The 21,869-nt window shown below is 42.1% G+C and overlaps 1 protein-coding gene across 1 annotated transcript in view; it reads right to left on the minus strand.

The window, feature by feature from the left end:
- The window catches only part of akap6 (A kinase (PRKA) anchor protein 6), a 315,131-nt gene that overhangs the window by 18,180 nt on the left and 275,082 nt on the right, over positions 1 to 21,869 (minus strand). Inside the window, exons 18-19 of the mRNA XM_041971385.1 lie at positions 8,259 to 8,342; positions 7,728 to 7,880 (exon numbers count right to left, since the gene is read on the minus strand). Of these exons, the coding sequence (XP_041827319.1) occupies positions 7,728 to 7,880; positions 8,259 to 8,342 (237 nt within the window). The remainder of the gene's footprint in view (positions 1 to 7,727; positions 7,881 to 8,258; positions 8,343 to 21,869) is intronic.

Consider the following 21,869-nt stretch of genomic DNA (forward strand, 5'->3'; position numbering starts at 1 on the left):
AGCAGAGAAAATGTGTTTTCACACTCTCTGCTGCTGCCAGTGCCGTTCATGTCAACTGTAGACTGGCTCAGCCAGGACGTGATGATGGCATCTCATTATCTCACTGGTTTCAACTATAATGAATTGTTGCATTGAGGAAAAAGGACCATTTCATGGCCACATCAAAATTAAGACGCAAACCTACAGCAAACAGGTCATGCTGTTCCAGCTCACTTTATGTTCGGTTCAGTCTTGTGTACATGGTGAATTTAGCACTTTAATGGCTCATTCACTGCTAAAGCCACATTTGACCGAAGGCTTTGCAGCTAAAAGTAAGTAAGTAAACCTTTTTTTCTATAGCACCTTTCAAGATAAATAATCACAAGGTGCTTCACAATAAAACAAAACAAACATAGAAACACATGATGAAAAAAAAGCTGCCTTTTAAAAGATATCACTGAGTCCACAGATCTCGGGTCTGGAGGGAGTTCCAGAAAGCAGGAACCACTGCTGCAAAAGCTCTGTCATCTTTGGTTTTAAATCAGGCAAGCCGCACCACTAGCAGACCCTGTCCGCATGATCTCAGGGATCTGCTTGGGACATGTGGCTGCAAAAGTCCACTGATATAATACGAGGCTTGACCATGCAGAGTTCTACATGTTAAAACCAGAATTTTTTAATGTACTCTGAAGTGGACTGGGACCCAGTGCTGCTGAGCTAACAATGGTGTCACGTGAGTATTTTGAAGATTTAGTTTGGAGCCGTGCAGCAGCATTCTGTACAGCAGGGGTGGCCAGCGTCGGTCCTTGAGGGCCACAATCCTGCAGGTTTTCCAAATTTCCCTGCTCCAACACACCTGACTTAAACTAACGAGTCATTGTGCAGATTCTTATAGGCTGTTGAATCCATTTCATTTGAGTCAGGTGTGCTGGAGCAGGGAAATTTGGAAAACCTGCAGGATTGTGGCTCTTGAGGACCGACGCTGGTACCCCTGCTGTACAGCTTGAGGACGTTCCGGGGATTTCTCATTGAGGCCAGTGAAAACAGAGTTGCAGTAGTTCAGGCGCAAAGACATAAAAGCATGTAAGATCATGATGATAAAATAAGATGTGTGTTCTGAGTCAAGGGTTACCCCTAGGTTCCTGATTAAGGGTTTTACATAGGAGGCAAGTGGGCCAAAAACCTGGACTATGTCTGGGAGAAAACCTTTGGGGCAAAGACAAGGATTTCAGTTTTTTCATCATTAAGTTGCAGGAAATTTTCAGCCATCCAATTCTTGGCAGACTCTAAGCACTTGAGCAAGATCTGTAGTTTAAAAACAACCTGGGGTTTAAGAGAAAGATAAAGCCGAATATCATCTGCATATCTGTGATAAGAGACATTTAAAAGAACTTGAAATATGCTGAAGAGGGACGAGCTATAAAAGGAATAATAAAGGCCCAAAAACAGACCATAACATAAACTACAGGCTAACATATCCAAAGAGCATTAAACAGAAACGTCATCTTTACTGGGTCTCAGAGTTGCAGTGATTTAGTTTAAATATATGTAATTTTTCTTTTTCACTTTTCCTTTAAACCTGTTTATCTGAAATTCCCAAAGTTTCCTAAAGTCTTGTTGCATCCTGTGCATGCCTGATTAAATGTACATGTGAACACATTACGTCTAATTTAAATCCATCCATTTTATATTTAGGATAACCACACTGCAATCACTTAAATGACTTCTGAGATTAGTCAGACTCTGATCTCATTACAGATTTTTCTGGACATTCCCAGCTTGATCAGCTGTGTCTAAGCGTTTTTCATCCAGGTTTTCAGTAATGGAGCAGTTACTAATTAATGTAATCACCGCATCAAATACAAATAAGGCCTTGAGACTTCCAGTTTCACTTAAGGAATCAGTCTGGCTCCAGATATCTGTATAAAACACTGGATTTATTGATTTCTTTTCCCCCTCTCTGAAAAATGAAGCAATGATGTAAACATACTATCTGCTGCTTGCTGGAGGTTGTGTCTGAATCTCAGATTTTCCAGCTGATGAGTGACTTCTGCTCCTTCAGTACAACAACATGACAACATGATGAGAGAATGTGCACGTACAGTCAGTACAACTGATGAGTACACTTACATTATAACAGCTGTTTGACATATTCACACCAAAAGCTGTTTGCATACAAGGTGAGCCAACTCCTTCACACAAACAAATGAACAAAGAGAAAACCCCGGAGAGGACAATTGTTTTTATCACTGAGCACAAGTGTTCATTTATAAACTAAAGCACCCACATGTATGCCCCGGTGGTTTTCTGCCCTCCCCCTTTCTTGCATTTCTCTTTATTCCTTTCCCATCTTCAGCAGAAGTGAAATTACTCTCCAGCCATGCAGCGAGGTCAGAGAGTCTGGCCTCCGTGATTTGTCTTCTCTACAACGTGTCGTCTGCAGGCTGTGTGTGAAAATACGAGGAGGAAAGAGAAAGTTACAGCAACACGTGAGGCTGGCTCGCGTTACATCCAGAAATGAGCTGATTCTGCTCCTCCAGACACCTGCTAATGCTTTGTTATCAGAGCAGAACAAGTCGAAAATAACGTGTTTCTTACATTCTGTTCAACTTTCTTTGTTAAACTTAAGAACTAAAGCAAACAACAACAACAACACAAAAAGATAAATGACAACTCCAATTCTAAAAAAAAGCTGCTGAACCTGCTGATGATGTCCTACACTGTAGATGGAGGATCTTCAAAGTCTGAGGAACTTTTTTCTGAAATTGTTCCAGTTTTAGATCCAGTTTGTCTCAGATTGGTGAAGCTCTGTCCATCTTTCCATCTGAGAGACTCTGCCTCTCTGAAATGCTCCTTTTATACCCAGTCATGTTCCTGACCTGCTGCCTGTTAACCTGGTTAGTTGTTAAATGCTCCTCCAGGTGTTTCTGCTTGGTACCAGGTACTTTTCCAGCCTTTTGTTGCTCCTGTTCCAACTTTTTCCATCAGATTCACTATCAGCTCATATTTTCATCTCATGGTGAAACGTCTCTGTTTCATCAGCTGATATGTTGATGCTCTGTTTAAATTTGCATTTTACCCAGTTTCCTAACTTTTTTGGAATTGTGGCTGTGCACAATACGATTGATATGATTTTTTAAAAAGGAAAGAGTATAAAAAATGTACAGTAACATGTTTCATCATAACTTGGTCATACATGTTTATAATCCTGCATGAACGCACATTATTTGGTTTATTAACATGAAAATATTTTGGACTTAGAAGTTGCTTAAAATGAAGATAAAAAGAAGCTTTTAATGCTAATGTGTGTGATTGTATCTGACCACTTTACATGAGAACACATCCTGCCTTTGTACTGTACAACTGTGTGCATCTCCAAGCTGCTGCAGCTCTCTGCCTTCATCTTAGAATTAAAAATTTCCTTGTCTGTCCAGAGCAGCTCTGCTCAGGATGAGTGAAGTTTCACTTAATGCTGAAGATGCTTTACCTGCTCCAACAAGCCACACATGTGGAACTGTCAACCTGTCACTGTGAGCAGCGGTTAAATGTGGAACATAAATGGCATCATCAGCTGCAGATTACCGCTAAGGCAAAGCTTTTGGTTGTGCACCGTCATGGTGCCAGACAAGCATGCCTTCCTGAAATGCAAACTGTCAAAATATTTTCTGTAACTTTGTCTTATAGATGAGGCCGCAGAGGAAGCATTGATTCTGTGAGACTGATCATGCCGGGGAAGTAACATCAGTTTTCATTAGCTGGCTGCTATGGATTTTTGGCCTGCCTATGAATAGAAACATTCAGCAATAATCACCAACAAAATATGAAGATATCTCAAAATAAAGTTCACCAGTGTAAAATTTCAAAGAATGTGAATATTTCAAGAGTATATACTATCTAATATACTATATTAGATTCCAAGAATCTAAAGACACCTCTGCATGATAAGGGCAGAATGAAACATGCTGAAGTCTTCTCTGGACCAAAACTCAAGGGTGTGAGGCAAAGTGGAAAACTGATCTGTCTGATGAGACTAGAACTGACAACGTGCACATCCAGAAAAGCACCATCAATGCTAAAAAATGTTAGCGCGGCATATGCTCCCATCCACATGTCTTTGTTAGGAAAGGATTTGTTTATTTCAGCAAAGTGAAGCTGAAGTCCAGGAGCTGGACTGGCCTTCCTGCAGCCCAGACATGACCGGCTAGCATCCTGCCGCATCTTTGAAATGCAAAATACAACAAAAGTCCTGGATTGTGAAGCAGCTAGAAGCTTATATCTGACAAGACTGAAACAACACTCCTCATTTCCCTCATGTTTACTGACTGCTGTTAACAGAAGAGGGAATGCTGCCCAGAGGTAAACATCCCCCCGTCCCTTCCTGTCTGAGCTGCATTCTGCCATCAAATTCAATATGAAAAATTTTTCATAAAACACTAAAATGTCGAACTTTCAACATTTCATTTGTTTTCATGTTCTGTTACAAATAAAATATTGCTTTATTAGATATGAAAATAAAACATTTACTTGCAAATTACATGTAAAAATTACATATATATTATATAAATAATCATGTCCCTCATTAGTATTTCCATATTTTATTGTATTTTAATGTATATTATGTCAGTTTCTTTAGTGACTTGTATGAGGTGCAGCATTCATGTGAGCAAAACACGGAAACATTATCACAAAACTAATTTGTTGATTTTTATTATATCATTAAGGATATTTGTTATTATTATTAGGTTCATTTAATTAGATTAAATTAAACTGGACTGAAGGACAGCATAGGAGCAAGCACTGAGTACCAGGGCCATGTAGGCTCTGGTCTACCGCACTAGGCATGACCCCAGATCTACTGCACCAGGCAGTACCCCAGATCAACCACACCAGGCAGGACCCCAGATCTACTGCACCAGGCAGTACCCCAGATCTACTGCACCAGGCATGACCCCAGATCTACTGCACCAGGCAGTACCCCAGATCAACCACACCAGGCAGGACCCCAGATCTACTGCACCAGGCAGGACCCCAGATCTACTGCACCAGGCAGTACCCCAGATCAACCACACCAGGCAGGACCCCAGATCTACTGCACCAGGCAGGACCCCAGATCTACTGCACCAGGCAGTACCCCAGATCAACCACACCAGGCAGGACCCCAGATCTACTGTACCAGGCAGGACCCCAGATCCACCACACCAGGCAGGACCCCAGATCTACTGCACCAGGCAGTACCCCAGATCAACCACACCAGGCAGGACCCCAGATCTACTGCACCAGGCAGTACCCCAGATCAACCACACCAGGCAGGACCCCAGATCTACTGCACCAGGCAGTACCCCAGATCAACCACACCAGGCAGGACCCCAGATCTACTGTACCAGGCAGGACCCCAGATCCACCACACCAGGCAGGACCCCAGATCCACCACACCAGGCAGGACCCCAGATCTACTGTACCAGGCAGGACCCCAGATCCACCACACCAGGCAGGACCCCAGATCCACCACACCAGGTAGGACTCCAGGTGCAGGCTGTGCAGAGAGCCCCCTGAAACAATCCAGCACCTCACAGCAGGGTGGCAAGATACTAGCAGGCCAAGAATACATGGAACACCATAACCAAGTATCCGGCATAGTGTCCAGAAACATCTGAGCAGAATATGGACTGGAGACTCCTCGGTCACAATGGAAAACACCTCCCAAAGTGGTGGAGAATGAGGACTAAGATCCTGTGGGACTTCCAGATACAGACCGACAACATGGTGGAGGCCAACCAACCGGACATTGTGATCATGGATAAGCAGCAAAGGAAAGCCGTACTGATGGATGTAGCATCCCCAACCATGGAAATATCAGGAAGAAGGAACAGGAGAACCTGGAGAAATACCAAGGACTCAAGGAAGAACTGGAGAAAGCCTGAAAGGTGAAGGCATCAGTAGTACCAGTGGTCATTGGAGTCCTAAGGAGTCAGCTCAATGGCAAGAACAAGGTCCAGGCAATTAACAGCTATGCCCTGCTGGTCATCAGATACCCTGTGGGAATAATAAGCTGGCCAAAAGAAGAGATTCAGACCCCAGATGTGAAAACACGAAAGCTCCTGACCATGCATGGAGGGTTCCAACCCAAATCCAGCACCCTGAGACTGTACACTAAGCACAAGGAAGGAGGCAGAGGACTAGTGAGGGTCAGAACCACTATCCAGGATGAAACATCCAACATCCTTGAATGCATCAGGAAGATGGCCTCAACGGATGAAGTGCTCGGTGAATGTCTCAGGCAGTGGAAAACAGATCATGTGGTGATGGATGAACCATCATGGGAGGAAAAGCCAGGGAAAGCTTACAAGAAACGTCATAACTAAGTATCTGGTATAGTGTACAGGAACATCTGTGCGGAGTACAGACTGGAAGCCCCGAGGTCAAGGTGGGAAACACCTCCGAAGGTGGTAGAGAATAACCGAGCTAAGATCCTGTGACTTCCAGATCCAGACAGAAAAATGGTAATGGCAAACCAGCCGGACATTGTGGTGATGGACAAACAGCAGAGGAAAGTCTTTGTGGTTGACATCGCAATACCAAGCGATGCAACATCAGGAAAAAGGAACATGAGAAACTGGGGGCAGTAACCCCCAAACTGGAAGAGTGGCTACAGCAGATCCCAGGACAAACCTCAGACATCTCAGTCCAGAAGAGTGCAGTCCTAGGAACAGCCAAGATACTGCGAAGAACCCTCAAGCTCCCAGGCCTCTGGCAGAGGATCCGAGCTTAGATGCATGAGACCGCCCAAAGAGGGCGAGGGGACAATTTTATATATATATATATAAATTGTATAATCAAAAAAGATATGTGGGATATTTATTATCTTAACATTATTTCTAACCAGCAGCTTCCTCATGCATGGGTTATTAATCTTGTAGCTTTTGGCTGACATAGAGTGGAAACTAGGACTGTTTGACTTAGTAGCAGTAGGTGTGAGCAATAATTCTTAAAATTTTAACAAAACACACAGGAATGAACCCACCTTGGAGGCCAGGATGAACCCAGGTGGGATGAAATGGGAATGAAATGAGTGGTACTCGGTTTGGTTTGTGTGAGCTACAGTAAGCTCTCAGGTTAGGTCTACTGTGTGCGCTCTCATTAGGCATTAACATCTTTCAAAGGTTATTCTAAGCAATGTGTGTGCAAATTTTATGTTTACAGGGTAGCGCTAAACTGTACCAGCAATGTAAAAATCTGGAGGGGATTTGAAAGGCTTCTCCCCCTCCTGAAACTTTTTTCTATGAACAGGGGTTGTAAAACATGATGAAGTGGTTGCTGTGTCTCTGTGGCATTTTCACCTAAACATGCAGACATTTCATTAAAACCTCAGGAAATGGTGTGAACTTGTAAACATGTGCCTACAGTTTATATTTTATAGTGCCATAGAGAACATAACCATTATCAATTTTCTTTCCCAATTTGATCTGGGAGGCAAATAAATAAGGGAAAACCATCACATGGCAGTGTGAAAGCTGATGCTTTGTTCTAGACTTCATGCTTATTTCATACAGCATTATCACCATCTCACACTGTTAAGGCTGCTCTGTAGCCAAAACAGTGGAGCTTCAATCACAAAACCATCTGTCTTTCACGGCACATTTCAGCACCAAATCAAACGGTGACATGCTCACTGAGTGTAACCATGCGTCAGCTGACTGCCTGCAGTGTAGGATGACGGATGGAAAGTGTAAATGTCAGGGCGCCCTAACCTGCTGTTCTCCCAGCTCTCTCTTCAGTCTGTTCTGCCACTGCAGCGCCTGCATCACGATCGCCTCCCACCTCCGCTCCAGGTTGATTGACAACAGCTGCAGGGCCTCTCGGTGCTGCTCCGCATCTGGGCCCACTTCAGCCAAGGGGCCCGACTGTGCCAGAGGTGGGATCCGAGAGACTCTTTATATATGTGATTAAACCTTTTTCACAAAAATATAATTCCTCTCACAAGTGTAAGCTGAACTATTATAGTTCAGCTTACAAAAGAAAAATGAAATACTTTCAAAAGACAAACAGAGATAACAGTCAGACATCTTTTTTGTTCGTAAACACAACTGAGATAGAATACGGAAAATTTGACTAATCTAAATCTAAATCCAACTACAGTAACGAAAAATAATTATTTCATATTACTTTAAATGATAACTAACAATTTAATCAATAACTAATAATAACATGAACTTTTAAAAGAAATTTCTGTCTTTGACGTGCTTCATTCACGTCTGCAGACGAGACTTTTCTTTCCTCACCTGGCTGTGCTGCAGCAGCTTCTGGCAGAGTTTCAGAACAGAGGAGACCCCTCGACGTCGGGCTCGGATCTCTGAGCACAGGGCCTGCAGTTAAAGGAAAACATGCCAGAGCTGCGTCAGAAATTTAACATAGTAATGAATTTATAAACATGAGACATTATTTTGTTGTTGGATTGCAGCACAAAATTCACTTTCTGAGGTTTTCTAACATCATGTGTGTCCTCATAGCCTGTATGAGGCCCAAAACTGAGAAAATTCTGTCTCCTCTCTCACTCATTTCCTCCACTTTTTAGCGAATGTGTGGTCAAACGGGCGAGTCTGAGATCTTTCCTGTTGTGACTTCATGAAGGGAAATAACCACTCCCCTGGTAGTGGATACTGTCATTGACCTGCCCCCTGTCTAGCTGAGGTGGGCTCCAGCGAAAACCAGATCCTGTCCCAGAGAGGGGCGTGGCCAGGCACCTGTTATGAACATTTGAAGGTTCAGACACAGAAACAGCCCATTCTCAGTAGAGCCACTACAGCCACATCTGGAATGAAATTAAGAACCAAGGCTGAATTTGAGGTGATACACAACAATGTTGCTGGACCTCTGACACCCATATGAAATTGTTGAAAATATGTATAATATGGGACCTTTAAAGAACATTTGCATACTGTGGTTGCTACATTCGGAAGAATCTGTTTTAAAGAACAGGATTACTATGTTAACTTCAAATAAACTTACCCTCGCTTTCACCTCCAAATATACTAATTGAGTTGATAATGATTCAACCTTGACTTTCATCTTGGCTACTCATGCTCCAGAACTTTCCATCTCTGGTGTAGCAACATCAGTGTTAGCACAGACATCAGTGAATAATTAGATTGTTATCAAAGATTAATAAAAGAAAAAAAATGTGGGCACAATGATTAAAAGCCGCTACTCTTTGGTTTAAATACAACAATAAACAAGAGCTGCATTTGTTTTTATAAACTCGATTATCCACAGCCCTTAAAGTCACGTCATTGATACAGTTTATCAGCATAAAAGCAAATCCAGCCCACAGATCCTTGATCAGCAGTAACAGGGCATAAAATAAATGACAACAGCCAATATCTCCCTCCACATCCCTCTCGGCTTCTGTCTAATAAACGCAACAGAAGAAAAAAGAAACAAGAATTGGCAGTGCCTATTATAAATCACTATATGCTGATGAGTTTTCACACTCAAAGGTCAGTGTGTGTGTGTTTGCATGTTTGAATATTTGCTCATGCTTGCGTGTGCACAAGTATGTGTAGAGCTGTGTATGTGTGCAAACATATGCATATATTTGTGTGTGTGTGTGTGTGTGTGTGTGTGTGTGTGTGTGTGTGTGTGTGCCACAGAGAATAGAGGGGACAGCCTTACTCTTCTGCAGCAGGGACCAAACACGTCCAAGCCTCAAACTATTTATGCTAATCCTGGCTGCTCGCTGAAAAGCACTTCCTTTACATTTTCCTTACATTTTCCCAATAAATATTAAACACTATTATAATGAAATAGGACTCTCTTCTCTGTCTCTCTCCTGCGTGCACACGCTCACACTCCGCCACTCTTGCACACACACTCAGCTCTACTTCTGTCTTTCATCTCCTCCTTCTCACTTGCTTCAGTTTAGCATATTTGTGGCTTGGCTGGTTGTCTAAACAGGAGATGGGGATGCAGAGTACTGCTGACAGGATCAAGAGGACAAGCCTGGTGTGTGTTTGAGTGTGTGTTTGTGGGGTTGCAAATGAATTTATTCCAAACAGGAGGTGTGCGTGTACTGTTGAAGGAAGAGGCCCTAAACAACAACAAAGCAACTGAAGGATACTCGCTCTGCGCCAAACTGCAGCAGACGGATGGATGAAGTTAGATACATGCTGTGGAAAGACGACGGCCATTACTACAAAACTTATCACATACTAATTAAGAAATATCTAAAACTGTAAATTACCAGGATTATTACAGGTGTGAGCTGCTGGTCTGTTAATATTCTCCACATAAACCTTTGAGCTGTAACAAGTTGATGCACGCAAAATGTTTCCAAGACCTCAAGGAAAGACCAAGAAAAGGAACAAAAGCAGCATTGGGTAACTCTGCATTCTGGCCGCCCTGGATGGCCGGTGCCTGAGCGCCATGACCACGGGAGGCTCTGGCTGGGCCCTTCCTCTGCCGCCCTCTGGGTGGGTCCGGGCTGGTCTTTGTGGTGGGGTGGCTTGGGTTCATGCTGCTAATGGCCCAGGTGTCTGGGCCGCCCTAGTTTGCGTCTAACCTCCGTAGAGGCGTGGTCATATCTGCAGGATCACACTCATCTCTGATCTTCCTCATTCCTCATCCTCTGCATGCTGACCCAGCACTGAGGTGTCCAGTGGGTTTATGCTTTGGTTCAGGTGTGTGTGTTTCTGGTTCTTTGGTTGTTGTTGTGATACATGTTGTTGTTGCTGTCTTGGTTATTTTTAGGAACTCCTGATGATTGTCTGCTTAGTTTACCTTTAAACGCTGTAGGAAAATCTCTGTTATGTTTCTGTACAGGTGTAGCAGCTGCTTGTCTGCTGTTAGGTTGGACTGAAGCTCGTTGCTTCTGTCTGCTGGATCTTTGTCTCCTCTTCCTTTTTTCTACTTTGCTTTTTTACTTCTGTTCATTACTGTCCATTTTTCTGTCCTCTCCGGTCAGGTCCAGCAAGATTACAGAAATTCCACATTTCTAAATAAATAAGATAAAACAATATATTTAAATAAACAAAGAAATAAAAAATTAGATTACCAAGAGGAACCTTTTACCCATAAAGCTCCTTGGCAAAGCAAATTTGTTCGGTACAACACAGCAGCCAGACCATCATTCTGCCGCCACCATGCTGGACAGGACAAGGTAGAAAAAAAAAAAACAAAAACAAAAAGACGTCCCAGCTAGAGCAGATCAGGTCTCTGCTCCTGCTGCATGGCTTTGCCTCACCTGCTGCAGGTGTCAGAGTTTTTTTTCCAGCTTTGTATCAGCCAATGCGATACCAATAAAAAACGCAAATCTGTTCTATCGACCAATTCTTACTATTAAATATTATATTAATTCTATTTCAAATATGTGAATAATTTTGATAATTCATTCATTCTCTACATTGCTTCATCCAATTAAGGGTTGCAAGGAAGCTGGAGCCTACCCCAAATATTAACAGGGGACAGGCAGGTACACCTGGGCAGGTCACCAGTCCATCGAAGGGCCAACATAGAGAGACAAACAACCACTCACGCTCAGAAAGGCCACTGATGAAACCTCCTCCCAACCAAGGCTCAACCCAGCGACCTTCTTGTTGTGAAGCAGTGGTGCTAACCGCCACACCACTGTGGCGCCCGAATAACTTCAGTCTGTGGTTCAGGTAAATTTACTCCATAAAATTTATTATTGTTTTTAAAGCATTTTATTCAAGTATTTATGTTCTTGAGTTTATTTTATATTCCATACTGCCACTGCAATGAAGATATTAATGTAGACTGTACAATTGTGATTTTCCTTTAAGGGTCAAAAAGTATTGTTATTGGTATCCATGTAAAAGTAACATAAAATTTTGGCATTGCCCAACCGTTGTTTCAAAGTGATGTTCAGCACAGCGTAAAAAGTAGTTCCAGGGTGGTGTTCAGCATGGTGTAAAAAGTAGTTCCAGGGTGGTGTTCAGCATGGTGTAAAAAGTAGTTCCAGGGTGGTGTTCATCATGGTGTAAAAAGTAGTTCCAGGGTGGTGTTCAGCACGGTGTAAAAAGTAGTTCCAGGGTGGTGTTCATCATGGTGTAAAAAGTAGTTCCAGGGTGGTGTTCAGCACGGTGTAAAAAGTAGTTCCAGGGTGATGTTCAGCACGGTGTAAAAAGTAGTTCTAGGGTGGTGTTCAGCACGGTGTAAAAAGTAGTTCCAGGATGGTGTTCAGCACGGTGTAAAAAGTAGTTCCAGGGTGATGTTCGGCACGGTGTAAAAAGTAGTTCCAGGGTGGTGTTCAGCATGGTGTAAAAAGTAGTTCCAGGGTGGTGTTCATCATGGTGTAAAAAGTAGTTCCAGGGTGGTGTTCAGCACAGCGTAAAAAGTAGTTCCAGGGTGGTGTTCATCATGGTGTAAAAAGTAGTTCCAGGGTGGTGTTCAGCACGGTGTAAAAAGTAGTTCCAGGGTGGTGTTCAGCACGGTGTAAAAAGTAGTTCCAGGGTGATGTTCGGCATGGTGTAAAAAGTAGTTCCAGGGTGATGTTCAGCACAGTGTAAAAAATAGTTCTAGGGTGGTGTTCAGCACGGTGTAAAAAGTAGTTCCAGGGTGGTGTTCGGCACGGTGTAAAAAGTAGTTCCAGGGTGATGTTCAGCACAGTGTAAAAAATAGTTCTAGGGTGGTGTTCAGCATAGTGTAAAAAGTAGTTCCAGGGTGATGTTCAGCATGGTGTAAAAAGTGGTTCCAGGGTGATGTTCAGCATGGTGTAAAAAGTAGTTCCAGGGTGATGTTCAGCACGGTGGAAAAAGTAGTTCCAGGGTGATGTTCAGCATGGTGTAAAAAGTAGTTCCAGGGTGATGTTCAGCATAGTGTAAAAAGTAGTTCCAGGGTGATGTTCAGCACGGTGGAAAAAGTAGTTCCAGGGTGATGTTCAGCATAGTGTAAAAAGTAGTTCCAGGGTGATGTTCAGCATGGTGTAAAAAGTGGTTCCAGGGTGATGTTCAGCATGGTGTAAAAAGGAGTTCCAGGGTGATGTTCAGCAGGGTGTAGCATCTCTTCTTCTAACATGTTTGGAAACGTCTGGGAAGTGAGGAGACCAGTTGCTGGAGTTTTAGGAGAGGAATGTTGTCCCATTCTGGTCTGATGCAGGATTCTAGCTGCTCTACAGTCCTGGACCTTGGTTGCTGGATTTCTGCTTCCATGATGCTCCAGATGTTGTGTACTGGTGAAAGGTCTTGACTGCAGGCAGGCCAGTTCAGCAGCCGGACTCTTCTCCTGTGAAGCCATGGTGCTGTGATGGATGCAGGATGTGGTTCAGCATCGTCTTGCTGAAATCTGCAAGGTCTCCCTGAAAGAGACGTTGTCTGGATGGGAGCAGATGTTGCTGCCCATCTTGAAGACCACCTCAAACAGCAAAACTCCAGTCTGGTTTCTGCTCCGGTGAGAGTTACAAATGTCCTCTTGATTGAAAAAGATGTAAGCTCTCCTCATCCTTATGGGCTACATTTGCATACTCCTCAACAGGCTTCACTACAACATTGGACTCACTGGAACTGCCCTTACTTGGTTCCAGTAAAAATGGGCTGCCACCTCACTTTTGAATCCTACATGAAACATCTCAGCAAGATCTCCTTCCTCTGCCTTTGGAATATTACCAGACTTCACGCCATTCTCTCCCTCCCAGATGCTGAAAAGCTTATTCATGTCTTTTTCTCTTCCAGGCTGGACTATTGCAACACACTTCTCAGCAAGATCTCTAGAAGAATCTACAAAGACTCTGATACATCCAGAACTCTGGATTGTGATGAGACTACGTAAATATAAAGACCTGTTCTTCACTCCCGTCACCGCTTCTCCATCCTCATCAGGATTGAATGTTAGGTCTGTCTTCCTACTGGACCACCCCTGCATATCTCAAGGAACTACTTTCTTTTTATTTGGACATGTTAAGACAAATAAATAAATCAATATCAACACCAGTAAAGTAAGGAAAACAAAAAACAAAGCAGGACAAAGATAATCCTGATGCTTAACATGCTTGAAAAGAGCAGGAAGAAGAACAAGCTTGTTTACTGCTACCCCTTCCCACTGTCAGTAAATAACTGCTACTTTTACTTCCTGTTTACATTTGCTCCACATCCTGATTACGAGTTACTATATATTTATCTTCATAAAATCCCAGTAAACCAACCTAAATCTCTACTTATTATATACATGTGTACACGCATACAGCTTCTAAAAAAGACTTAAAACTCATTTCTTCTCAGGAGAACCTTTGATTTTTAGATGACTTTCTTATAGGTCTGGTTTTAAATCCTATTTTACTCAACATTATTTTTCTCTTATAAATTGGTTTTATGCTTTTAACCTTTTCTTTTTGTCTTAGGTTTTACCTTTTTTACCTTTTAAGTCCGTAGCCCATAATTCTTAATATAGACTGTTTAATAAATACAATTTATTATTATAATCCTATTCATCAGTAGGATGACTGAAGGAGACGGGGCTTCAGTTTGTTACAGAGAATTCTCTGTAAGTTCAGGTTAATGCAAAAAGGAGAGAGTATATCCCAAGTCTCTGTTGTTTCTGCACCACTAGTTTTTATGCATTGATCCCTCTCTCTGTCTCACCCTCCTCGTCTCTGCACTGGTCTAGCCTTGCTGGTCCAGTATTGACTCAGAGCTTCACAGACACAGCCAGACAAATATTTGCTAAAAAGCTTTTCTTCCAAACTACATGGGAAGCCATGAAGTAGCTGCAGAGAAAGAGATGGAAGATGTAAAGGGAAGAAAAAGCAGAAGCAAGTGTAAGAAAGGTGAATGAAGAGGAAAAAGAAAAATCCAAAGCAGAGAGAAAAGTAAATATACAGGAAGAAAATTAAAGTGAGTTCCAAAGTAACATAAAAGAAAGAAATAAATACCAAATATGAGAAATGACAAAGAAACTAAGAAAGAAGAAACAGGACCTGATGCTGATGCTCTGATGCAGATTTTTCCTCCCGATCATTGCATTTGATGAGCTGGTTGGAGGCTGTGCATTCAGATGTTTTATTAAACAAAATGTCATCACACAAACCAAAAAGCTTTGCAATTTATAAAACTACAGCAAGGACAGCATGGCTCTTTTAAAGATGTGGACTAAAGATAATATAATAATACACTTATAATAATTCCCCTCAGGGGATAAATAAAGCATTCTTAACTCATGTAATGTATTCTCAGTCATTAATGACATGAGGTTGATGTCGAGCAAAAGACCAGGGGAAAGTCAGGGGAGGAGAATTTCTAAGTATGGATCCCTGGTCTTCGAGAATCCGTGAAATAAAATGTGGGGTTCCCCAAGGATCGATTTTAGGCCCACTTCTTTTTAATGTGTACATGTTGCCCCTTTCGGATGTCATCAGGAGACACGGCATTGGTTTTTTAGGTTTATTTGATCCGTTTTAACTTTCATAACTTTTAGAAAATTTTAAACTCCAGTGTTTTCCTCATGTTTTCCTCTTGGGGATCCACGAGACTGCCAGCTCTGCCTGCTCAGTCTGCAGGGTTGCAGCTGCAGCATTCACCCTGTATGTGTGTGTGTGTGTGTGTGTGTGTGTGTGTGTGTGTGTGTGTGTCTGTGTATGTTTGTATGTGTGTTTATGCATGTGTTACTGTGTGAAAGAGAAACTACAATACTTTTTAAATTGCTTGTTTTATTTTAATAAGCATAAATAGTTTTATTATGTAAAGCTCTTTGTGTTGCTCTATAAATAAATAAATACAATTTGATTTGAAAAAAGTATTCTGTCTAAAAAAAAAGAAAAAAATTTTTTTTTTCACCATTTTTATAGAATACTGTCGGCAGGAAAAGCTGAATTAGAAAATATGGTTGTGGTATAGAGTCCCTGTAATGAAGAAGCAGCAGTAGGAGTATCTACTAGATGCAGCATGAAGCCATCTAGTGAACTTCTGAGTCATCTCAACTGTCTGCAGCCAGCACACTACAAGTACAGCACTGTGTACTGCTCTTGTGTTTTGTACTGTGTACAAGCACACAGTGCAAACACACCAGAAATTGATGTAAACTATGATTTATTATAAACATTGTTAATTAAAACTGCAGCTATTCTGATTCTTTCTACAGCAGAATGTTCTAAACTCCATCAGGGTGATTTGTCTCATTTTACATTTCAGACATTTTCTGCTAGTGTTTCACTTGAGAAAAATGTTTACTCTACTCTCATTCAAAACACTGGCAAAGTGTCCTGAACAGCAGATATGAGACATTTCTTTTACACATCTTCATGCTCATAATCAAAAACACAAGTTAATGACGTAACAGGTAAGGCGGATGAGTGATGCAGTTTGGATAACTGGACAAAATTGCAAAGATGTGCAGAGTCCACGAGGATTGGATAAACGTAGGTTGACTGACAACATGGCTGGATGGATGAATAATGTAAAGTTTTTTGTTCATAATGAAGAATAAGATGGAAGGAGTGGTTGTCAAGTGTACCGGTGCCATGCTAGAGCTAATGCTGCTGCTGTACCTGTGAGCTTTTGGATTGAAACAATCCTCTAAACACAATACATTCTTGTTAAAGAAGAAAAAGAAGAAAAAGATGCCAAAGTGTTTGACGTGTCATCATAGACAAAAACAGATTACAATGGTGGTAAACCAAAAGAACAGACAAGTGAATAAATATCCGTTTCCTCTGTGTGGCTGGGATGTCCCATTAAAGAACAGCACCATTCTTAGTTATTCATTAGTTATTATGTCAGAGCGTAATTACTCACAGGAGCCTTTGTCCTGCTCGTCTGTGTAGGACTTTCTACCTGGGTGACCAACAGCAGAGAGACAAATAGAGCCACTGATGTCATTTGTTTTCTCTCTCTGTTGCTTCATGTTGCTGTCCCTCACTCAGCATCCTACATCGGGAAGGGCAGCCCATTCATGGCAGACAAAAAGGAAAAGATCTCCTTGCTTATCCTCCTCTCTATCCCTTTCTCCAGCTTCTTGTCCCTGTCACGCCTGATCTCTCACTCCCCCTCCTTCAACTTCTGTATCCCTCATTCTTAAATCTTGGTCTCCTAAACACAAAATCCTCTTAACTCTCCTCCACCTCCTCATCTCGACAATCTAATTACCAAAACCTGCCATGAAGAGACGGATGGAAGGAGGAAAAGGAGAGAGGGAAAGACAGGATAGAGGCTGCCGGTGCTTTGAAATGAGGACGACAGAAACAGGTGACATTGGAGTTTTACTGAAACGATACGAAACGGCTACTGAAATCCAAATGATTCAGCGGTGTTAATAAAAAGATTAATCTAAGAGATGCTTTTTTATTGTCCTCTAATGAGAGCAAACAGTTTTAACCCTTTAATGGCCTCTACTGTTTCCAGTGACTCTATTGTATCCTATTAAGAGTGGAAGTAACTCATCCAATTAATCCAAAACAGTGAAACCAGAGTATGGACAGGTAGAACTAGAGGCCAGGTTCTTCTGTTTCAGATGATGAGGGGAGGGAGGTGTGATATACTGGTGTTTAAAAGCTGCTGAGGCTCGCTGACATGGTAACAAGAAAGAGAAAACAGTTCATGTTGGTTCATTGTAAGTCTTGTAGGATTTCCTGTTGTTACTGATGGATGACTACAATGTGACCATCATGCAGTGTGAAATGAAAAATAGTCATGCAGTTGGGCTCAAACTAAACTTTCATTTATTTCATCACATTGTCTCTTAAAAAACAGCTTCGATCCATCTGTCCAGCTGATCCATGCTTGAGATGCAACATTTTTCCGGATATAAATGACGGTGAGACTGAAAAGTAAACATTTAAAATGAAAAGGGAGAGGGCAAGAAGAATAAAAATACAAAAGTCTGCAAAAGAAAAGTAAAAAAGAAGAATTCTAAGGCAGGAATTAACAGAGAAAGAAGATCAAGGATGAGGAGAAACATGGCAAGGACAAACTGTAAAGGAGGTGAGAAAAATATAAAGAGAAAAGCAAAGAAAGAGAGAGGGAGACGTGTTTGGTGACACAGTGGAAATTTCAATCAATTACCATTAATTAGAAATCTCTGATTAATTCTATTTGTTGATTAAGTCAATTAAAACCACAAGCACTCGTTATCGCACAATGAGCCTAATGAATTCCTGTCGGCAGTTTGTTCCCACACATCCTCCCTCTGCTGCTGCTAACAGCCTGAAGCTAGCCAGACTTCGGACTTAGCATGAGTCCTCGTCTTTCCCTCTTTTCCTCTCCCTTTTCTTGCCCCATCTGACATTTCTGTCAGTTTTTACATCCCTTCCTCAAACCCTCCTTTGCTCCTAAAACTTTCCATCTGACACCAGTTTCATTTCCTGCTTCTGTCCAGCTGAACTCACAGATCCATGAAACCACATTCTGCTGCCAAGCTCTGGTCAAGGGCACCTCGCTGAGCATTAAGAAAGAATGATTATAGTGTCCTCCCTACAGGTTCAAAAGTAGAAAATCCACAATCCTTTAAGGTTAGATTCCCAAGTTCGGGTTCAGATGGCCTTTTTAAATAGACAGGACAAGTGAACTGATTAAAACGATCAATAATCTGAGGGAAAATCATCCAATATGTTCAGTATTATTTTGTCTGGGAAAAGTAAAGCTCAGTGAAATCCATTGCTTTCCACAGAGCTGTACATGCGGAGGCCTGAGCTGTGTGTGTGTGTGTGTGTGTGTGTGTGTGTGTGTGGGGGGGGGGGGGGGGGGGGGGGGGGGGGGGTCACAATGAATCGGCTTGAATTGATTTAACCTGTAAAGCCCAGAAATGACATTGTGAAAGGGTGGCATATAAATAAAACTGTACTGAATTCAGTCAGCACTTAGGGACTGGGTCCAGTTTACTTAGACTCAACAAATACTTGGTCAAATACTGATATTAGTTATTGATGATTGTTGGGAATTTATCTGTTGTGCTTGTAAAACTTCTAACATTAACATATTTTTAATGTCTTGTCTTAGGATTATTGAGACAGCAAATTAGTGTACATGAATGAACGAACGAACGAACGAACGAACGAATGAATGGTATCCAATGACACAGGATTAAGAGAAAGTCTAATTTATGTTAGTATATCTGGCTCATCAAAGTAAGAGTTTCATTCCATCATCAAGCTTAAATGAGACCCAACTGAGTTACCATGGTAACTAGGGCTGGTCAACAAGTCTGCTCAGACCTGGATAACAGTCCAGCTCATTTAAGTCTTATCTCAAACAATGTCCGATGGTCAAAACGAGAGAGTTTCTCCAGATGAATTCTGGACTCGTGCCACTCACTTCATGTAATACATTCGTTTTAAAATCTATCAAAACCCCATCACAGCATTTAATTGTTTAAAAAATAAATGAATAATAATAAATAATAGTAGAAGGGTCAAAGGAACAGAGGCTACAGAAGGGAAGGGAAGGTAGTCCAGACAGAGGGCATTGCATTTCCAGAGGGCAGAATAGCAGATGTTGAGGAGAGCTACAAGTAACTTGGAATACCACAAGCAAATGGCAATCATGAAGGAGGCACAAGGAAAGCTGCCACAACCACATATCTGCAACTAGTGAGGCAAGTCCTGAGAAGTCAGCTCAATGGTAAGAACAAGATCCAGGCAATTAACAGCTATGCCCTGCCAGTGACCAGATACCCTGCTAGCATTATGAGCTGGCCAAGGGAGGAAGTTCCTACCACAGATGTTAAAACATGGAAGCTGTTCAACATGCATGGAGGGTTCCCCTCCAAATCTAGCATCCAGAGACTGTATGCTAAGCACAAAGGACCCCAAATCTATCACACCAGGCAGGGCCCCAGATCTACCACACAAGGCAGGACCCAGGTCTACCACACTAGGCAGGACCCCAGATATATCACACCAGGCAGGGTCTACCACACCAGGCTGTACAGAGTGGCCCCTGAAACAATCCAGCACCTCACAGCAGGGTGCAAGATACTAGCAGGCCAAGAATACATGGAACACCATAACCAAGTATCCGGCATAGTGTCCAGAAACATCTGAGCAGAATATGGACTAGAGACCCCTCGGTCACAATGGAAAACACCTCTCAAAGTGGTGGAGAATGAGAGGACTAAGATCTTGTGAGACTTCCAGATACAGACCGACAACATGGTGGAGGCCAACCAACCGGACATTGTGATCATGGAGAAGCAGCAAAGGAAAGCCGTAGTGATGGATGTAGCATCCCCAACCATGGAAATATCAGGAAGAAGGAACAGGAGAACCTGGAGAAATACCAAGGACTCAAGGAAGAACTGGAGAAAGCCTGGATGAAATGTTTATTGGAGCACTGGGGGCCGTGTCCCTGGCACTGGAGAAGTGGCTCCACCAGATACCTGGAAAACCATCAGACATCTCCATCTAGAAGAGAGCAGTCCTAGGAACAGCTAAAGCTGGATTTATTTATTAATGTGCTCTTTCTCTCAAGCGTAGGGTTACGGCATTGTGTTCCAGTTTCTCTTCCATGGTAACCACACAAATTCAGCAAGAAGCTCCAGAAATCCTGAAACATGTAATCACAAACCAACCGATCACAAGGGAGTTCTTAACCGCGTTGCAAGCAGGGGTGCACGTTGGGTATGGAAGAGGTGCACGTTGAGCCTCCGCAGACCTACACGGAGCGTACAGCAGTGTTATTTACTCCTGTTTATATGTTTGTTTCTAGATGAAGGTGAAGCTGTCAGAGGCGCTATGAGAGTGTGTCTGTAAAGGGATTGTGTGTGCTTATGTGTGTGTTTAAAGTCATTAAAATTCAGTTAAGTATTCTATAACAGCAAGTAAGTTGGTAAATTTCCTGTCATGGTACATTTAGAAACAGATAAAAAAAAAATCTGTGATTAATCACCATTAAATATTTTGAATAAGTGGCAGCCCTGAGAAAAAGCACACTTTTTTTTTAACTCTTATCGCACAGCTGCTAACACTGGTCATCTTAACACTAACCAGTTAATCATATTAAATGTGAAGATAAGCAGACCCTGCTCAGACATCCTACAGGTCAGCCATTAAACTGTGGAAACAAACAGGGGTCCCAACTGTTTGGACAAAAAAATCACTTCTGTCTAAAAAACGTTTTAAAACGCTCACCTGGAAGTCCCAGCAGATTACTGCTGACATCACTGGTCTTATTGATCATTGTCACTTATCATCTAAAAGTCCTTTTGCCTGCTTGAAAGGGGAGACATTTCAGGGATGAAAGCTTTAAAAGATTCAGCAGTGGTAAACAAATGAAGAATATATGAAGTCTTTGAGCGTTTACTGTTCTTACTCATGCAAAAGACCAAACACGCTGCAGCTGGTTAAAACACCTCCATCAATAATTCCAATTTCTTTCCTGTCTCTCTGCATTTCTCTGTGTATTCATCTTTTCTACTTTCAGATGGTTCTTTTCTTTCTCTATCTCTATGCATACTTCTAGTCAGACTTTATTCTTTTCTGTTTTCAGCATTTCCTCTCTCATTTCTTGCTTTATTTTAGCATATGCCATTTTTATGCACTTTTTTCTGACTCTTCTTCTGCCTCCTAGGGATGGAGAGATTCATCGAGTTGTATCGGTGGTCCGAGACAGACCTCCCCGATGCGACTGCACCGGTTGCTTCAGTTTGCATCGGATACAGCTCCATGCACAATGTATCTTTCTTAGTGTGTCGGCGTTGGTAAAACCGACGGTTACATCAGTTTTTACATAGTTTATCTCCTCTGCATCAGTATTTTGAAGGTGCCTTGAAGGCATCATCATATCTTTTGTCGTATTGGTATTAAGAGAGACGGGTGGCGCATCCGCAGTTAATACACAGCAAACATGGAGACAACAGAAGGAGATATTCAGCGTATGTAAGTTTTATAAGTGTTTTGTAAAACATTGTAAATTACAGACAAGAACCGCCATGGCTGGCAGCGTATCAAGGTATCC

This window comes from Melanotaenia boesemani, chromosome 20 (genome assembly GCF_017639745.1).
Source record: "Melanotaenia boesemani isolate fMelBoe1 chromosome 20, fMelBoe1.pri, whole genome shotgun sequence".
Lineage (NCBI taxonomy): Eukaryota > Metazoa > Chordata > Actinopteri > Atheriniformes > Melanotaeniidae > Melanotaenia > Melanotaenia boesemani.